Source organism: Austrofundulus limnaeus, unplaced genomic scaffold, assembly GCF_001266775.1.
Source record: "Austrofundulus limnaeus strain Quisiro unplaced genomic scaffold, Austrofundulus_limnaeus-1.0 Scaffold127, whole genome shotgun sequence".
NCBI classification, from domain to species: domain Eukaryota; kingdom Metazoa; phylum Chordata; class Actinopteri; order Cyprinodontiformes; family Rivulidae; genus Austrofundulus; species Austrofundulus limnaeus.
Window position 1 is genome coordinate 553,056 of NW_013952529.1, and position 5,847 is coordinate 558,902.

The 5,847-nt window shown below is 41.8% G+C and overlaps 1 protein-coding gene across 1 annotated transcript; it reads left to right on the plus strand.

Moving 5' to 3' along the window:
- Positions 1 to 252: 252 nt before the first annotated feature.
- hgh1 (HGH1 homolog (S. cerevisiae)) lies at positions 253 to 5,124 on the plus strand. The gene is made up of 10 exons (XM_014015320.1): positions 253 to 400; positions 743 to 865; positions 1,035 to 1,173; positions 1,265 to 1,402; positions 1,485 to 1,636; positions 1,711 to 1,811; positions 1,978 to 2,076; positions 4,071 to 4,162; positions 4,255 to 4,377; positions 4,483 to 5,124. Exons 2-10 carry the CDS (start codon positions 756 to 758, stop codon positions 4,660 to 4,662), a joined length of 1,134 nt encoding a protein of 377 aa, XP_013870774.1. The 5' UTR covers positions 253 to 400; positions 743 to 755; the 3' UTR covers positions 4,663 to 5,124.
- The last annotated feature ends 723 nt before the right edge of the window (positions 5,125 to 5,847 follow it).

The following is a 5,847-nucleotide window of genomic DNA, read 5'->3' on the forward strand; positions in this document are numbered from 1 at the left end:
GTTATATATTTATACATTTATTTCCAATAATGATAGGTTTGGTCCTCCATACAGTTCCAACAAAAACCACAAGATGACGTAATATTTTTGTTCTTATTGAATAAAAAAATCGGTTAAATTCGTGATTATAATAATTTTTCATTGATTCAAAGAAATCAAAACAAAAAGCAGCCACACTCCATAAAAACAAGACCTGCATTCAAACACCAGGGGGCGCTAAACTAACACAGAGGCTCAATCTATCGGGAAAAAAACCGAAGAAGAAAAAACCCGGAAGTGAGTTGCTCCATGTTTGTTTGCACATGTTTATTTAGTAAACGTTGTCTAATTTAAATGGGCAATATCTACAGGATAAATGAGTGAAGAATGAAAACTGGAGGAGTTTTACAGACAGTTAAAGGTGAGTTTATTTATACAATAAACATTAAAATAAATCGTTTTAAAACGCGCGAGTTCTTCTTCTGTTCAACATAAAACCCACAGATCATTAGATGAGCGTCTTTTTTGAACCAGTGGAATATGTTGTAAATTATTAGTTTATTGTGATAAGTTATAGATTAAGAGAAATATTTTTCCCGATTTCATTTTTTATTTGCATCAAATTTTTGTCGCGTTTTTCTTTTCTTTTGACCGAATTTTAAGAGAAACATTAAAATCCCTTCACTTTTATTTTTGTTATTTTATTTATAAAGATTATTTGATTAACTTCACAGTTATTAAAGTGTCATTTGTTGTTTCTCAGGCAGGTTTTAAAGATGCTCAGTGACTCAGAAGCTGCAGAGCTGCGGTCCTTCCTGAGCCCCGGGACCAGAGCTGACGTCAAGGCCAAGGCCACGGATTATATTCTGGGACTGTCGGGTCACAGGTGAGACCTGGACCAGGACTCAGCTGATCCTGACTCACAGATTATTGTCTCATCTGGACTAGATCTGTTGTTTACTCAGAGTGTCACTGTTTGTTTGTTTGTTTGTTTGTTTGTTTGTTTGTTTGTTTGTTTGTTTGTTTGTTTGTTGGTTTGTTTGTTTGTTTGTCAGAGATGGGTGCCGGTTCCTCCGAACCAAACCGGACCTGATGGCCTCCCTGTTGGCGCTGACCTCTGACCCCTGCGTTGCCATGGTGAAGACCTGTTACCTGGCCCTCATCAACCTGTCAGCTGATGAGACTCTGCACCAGGTGAGCCAGCTCGGATCAGAACCTCTGGGTCAGTGAACGCACCACGCCTCTCCCAGCTGGTCCCTGGGCTTTGATGCTTGCTGTCTCCCAGATTCTGGTGAAGGAGGTCCACGTCGTCCCGGTTCTGCTGCAGAACCTGGTGGATCCAGAGTGCCAGTTCTCGGATCAGATCTGCACCATCCTGTCCAACCTGACCCGCCACCAGAGGACCTGCAGGGCCGTCTTCCAGGTTGTCCTTTCCTCTCGTTTATGTTGCTTCCCTGACGTCTGGAGGGGGTTCTGACCCGACGGGTTTTTCTGCGCCCCCCCAGGTCCTGCAGGAGGACGTGGGTCTGGTCCAGCTGGTGGAGATCTTCTGCAGCGAAGGCTTCAACCAGAAGGCCAACCTGCACTACCTGGGTCCTCTGCTGTCCAACCTGACCCAGCTCCCCGAGGCCAGAGCCTGCATGATGGACCGGGACAGGTACAGGCTCGTCTTCAGATTAAATTATCACAAATAATCTGGTCTGAGTGAACTCCACGACTCGTGTGTCTCAGGTGTGTCATCCAGAGGTTGTTGCCCTTCACTCAGTACGAGGCGTCGCTGGTGAGAAGGGGCGGAGTCATCGGAACGCTGCGGAACTGCTGCTTCGACCACAGTGAGGAGTCGACTTTACTGAAAATAAATCAGATTACCCCTCAGATTAAAGATAATCCCAGCTTCAGGTTCCTGCTGCTGAAAGTGCCCCCGCATCATGACGCTGCCTCCTCCATCCTCCACTACTGCTCTGATCATCGCTGACATCACTTCCTGTTTGTCCGCAGCTCATCACGACTTCCTGCTGAGCGAGGCCGTGGACATCCTGCCCTTCCTGCTGCTGCCGCTGGCCGGAGGGGAGGAGCTGAGCGAGGAGGAGAACGAAGGTGAGTCTGAGCTCTGCTCGTTTATCAGAATGAAGAAGGTCTGAGCAGAAACTCTGAACTCAGCTAAAGTTCAGCTGCTTTCAGCTGCTGTCAGCCTTTAATCTGAGTGTTTGATCAGCTCATTTAACCAGGTTAAAAACCCGTCAGTGACAAACTGTTAAACCAGAAAAGCTTTATTTATTTAAAACAAAACAATATTTATACAATAAAAATAAAAACACACAAATCATGGATGAAAGGGAGCAGAGAGAAGAAAAACAATCATTTTATCTGATCTCTTTTTTTATAAATTCAAACATTAATAATTATCAGACTCCAGCTGGAACAGTTAATATTTACAGATAAAAAGTTTCAGTTTGTTCACATCTTATTGAAATGATTTTATCTCAGTTCTTCCTGCACGTCTGTAAGAAACCAGGTTTTTATGATCTTTTAAACATAAACTGTTCTGGAAGATTTAAGATCTTTATAAAGATTCTTATATAAACTTGAGAAAGACCCCGCTCTCCCCAGCGACACTTTCCAGCTCGTCCTGGGGGACTTAAGACGTTCCCAGGCCAGAGGGGATATATGATCAAGTCCAGGATTTCCTCCAAAGTGCCAGACTTATTTTGAAAACATTTTAAAATGCTTATTTCAAACCCGCATCTGAGACCACCTGCGCAGTGCGCTGGGGTGGGGGGGGCACGGTGTGCAGCGCTGCGGCTTCTGAATTAATGAAAATGATTTAACACAGTTGTTTATACTTTTAGCAGCTCTTTTTATCCCACAGCTGACCTGCTAAAAATGACAGATTTTCTTTTCTGGATCTCTGACAGACGGACTTCAATCTCTGAACTCATAAAGTTTTTATTTTTTCAGTTTTCGCTGTAATTTTCATGAATGAATGATCACTTCCATGTATCTGAGGCATAGCCTTATATGGTGTTTTTGGGGTGGTAATTATGCTAATCTCCTCTCGCGTGCACGAGCAGCTGGATAGAACAGGTGAATTTACGCAGCTCATTTACACACTTTTCCTGAAGATAGAAGAGTTTGTTGAATCTGACGTGACATGTTCGTACGAACCCTTTGTACGAACAAAAGTAAGAGAAATTTAGGAGAAGAAGACGAACATGTTCTTGCTTGAGGCCCATTGTGTCAGAAAGTGACAGAAACTGTGCAGAAATGTTGGTTTTGGTTTTGTCTTTTGTGTTTTTTGTCTTGTTTTGTTTTATTTTATTTTGCTTGTTTTGCCTTGTTTTTAGTTTAATTTATTTGAGTTTAGTTTAATTTAGTTTAGCTTTATGTTTTGTTTTATTTTATTTTATTGTTTTGCTGTGCTTCATTTTGTCTTGTTTTTATTTTAGTTTAGTTTAATTTAGTTTAGTTGAGTTTAATTTTGTTTAGGTTAGTTTTGTTTTACGTTTTGTTTTATTTTGTTTGTTTTGCCTTGTTTTTAATTTAGTTTCATTTTGTCTTGTTTTTTGTTTAGTTTAGTTTAATTTAGTTTTGTTTTGTTTTTTTGTGCCTTGTGTTTATTTGTCTTGTTTAGTTTAGTTTTGTTTTATTTATTTTTTTGTGTGTTGTCTTGTGTTATTTGTCTTGTTTTGTTTTTTGATTCATTTTGTCTTGTTTTTTTGTTTAGTTTTTAATTTGTTGTGTTTTGTTTTATGTTTTGTTTTATTTTATTTGTGTTTTGTTGTGTTTTAGGTTTTGTGTGTTGTGTTGTGTTTTTCTCTCTGAGCTGTGACTGTTGGAGACTCAAAGTTTATGAAATCAGTGAATTCTCTGCAGTTTGACTGATTTCTCTCTCATTTTGTGACCATCTTGTTTGTGAAAATCTTCTTTTTCAAACCATCTGAGGTGGAGCGCTCTGTTCTCACAAACCATTTCAGAAAACTTCAGAGATTTTTAAGATCCAGTTTCTGTTTGCGGCTTTGATTTTTAGTCTGAAAAGGTTTTTAAAAGCAGCAGAAATAAAGAGACTGAGCTGGAGCTGGTCTGTGGTTCAGGTCTTCCTGTGGACCTGCAGTACCTGCCAGAGGACAAGAAGAGGGAGGAGGACCCCGACATCAGGAAGATGCTGCTGGAGACACTCTTACTGGTACTGAGCGCACACACACACACACACACATGCGTGCACACACAGCTGTGCTCTCACCTGAAGCTCCGCCCCCTCCTCCTCTCTCTCGTCAGCTGACCGCGACTCGATCCGGTCGCCAGACGCTGAAGGAGAAGAACGTTTATCCCATCATGAGGGAGTTCCACCGCTGGGAGAAGGACGCTCACGTCAGGGCGGCCTGCGAGAAGCTCGTCCAGGTGAGACAAACACCTGTCAGGACCTGAAGGATCTGGTCCAGGTCTTGGGTCCAGATCGGACCGGCTGCTTCGAGGTGTTTTAGTTCAGGTTCTCGGTCCCTCCAGGTGCTGATCGGAGATGAGCCGGAGCAGGGCATGGAGAACCTGATGGAGGTGGAGATCCCGGAGGACGTGGAGGAGAAGCTGAAGGAGGCTGACAGCAGGGAGCAGGAGGAGCTGCAGGAGGAGGAGCAGGAGAGGAGGAGACAGGAGGAGAGGGAGGCAGAAACAAACAGAGTGGACTGAAAATTTCAAAAACTGAATCATGTTTGATGTTTTTACCTGAAGGAATGACATCACCTGCAGCCAATCAGAGCTCAGCTTCAGCTACGACCAAGCTAAAGTTTAGCTCCATATCTGGAAGCACTCAGACTGACGCGCCTCCATCTTACAGAGAATAAAACAAGAACCTGAGCTTTGTTTTTATTTTGTATTTCTCTGTTTGACCAGCAGGGGGAGTCAGATCCTGTAAGGTTTCTGTAGCCCGTTCTCCAGCCCCTCCCTTCACTCCTCCCATCTGACAGGAAGTTCGTCTTCAACTTGAAAATAAACAGAAAGTTAAACATGTTTAAAAACTCGAGCAGGAGACCCGGATCCGAACCAGAACCGGCTTCATGTGGGTGCTGTGACCCTCATTCAGGTTACATTCCTTAAAGACAAACAGGAAACAGTTTAAACTTTCATCTAAAATAAAACAGTAAAACCTGACGAGTCCAGCTGTTTGAAACTTGTTTACTGATGAGGCGTTTCTTTATCAGCCTCTGTTGGTTTTTCCACCTTCATATGGGTCAGAACCAATCGGAGGTCACGCTGACTCGTTTTCTTCTGTTGGATCAGAAACAAGAAGTAAAACAAACAGAAACTTCCTCAAACAGCTGAGCTGCTGCAGCTCCTGGGACTTTATTAAAGAGAAATACTCCAGTTTAGATCCGCCCCGATTTTATCAACAGAAGGTTCATTTTTCAGACGTCCTGCTGCTCGACTCAGGTCGAGACTGAAAACACGACTGGGTGTCTGTCCTCAGCAGGACCAGGACACGAAGGAGGAAAACTGTCTTCATCACGGTGTCCACCAACAACTGCACATGTTTAAACCCACGTCAGCTGATCACTCCTCAACATTTCACTTGAAGAAGGGACAGAAAAGTGTAAAAACATGAGTTTAAAGTATAAATACATGATACTAAAGAATAAAAACCTGAGTTTAAAGTGTAAAAACCTGAGTTTAACATGTAAAAACCTGAGTTTAAAGTGTAAAAAGATATAAAAACATGAGTTAATAAATATAAAGACTTGAGTTTAAAGTGTAAAAATCTGAGTTTAAAGTATAAAATCATGATTTTAAAGTATAAAAACCTGAGTTTAAAGTATAAATACATGATACTGAAGAATAAAAACCTGAGTTTAAAGTATAAATACATGATACTGAAGA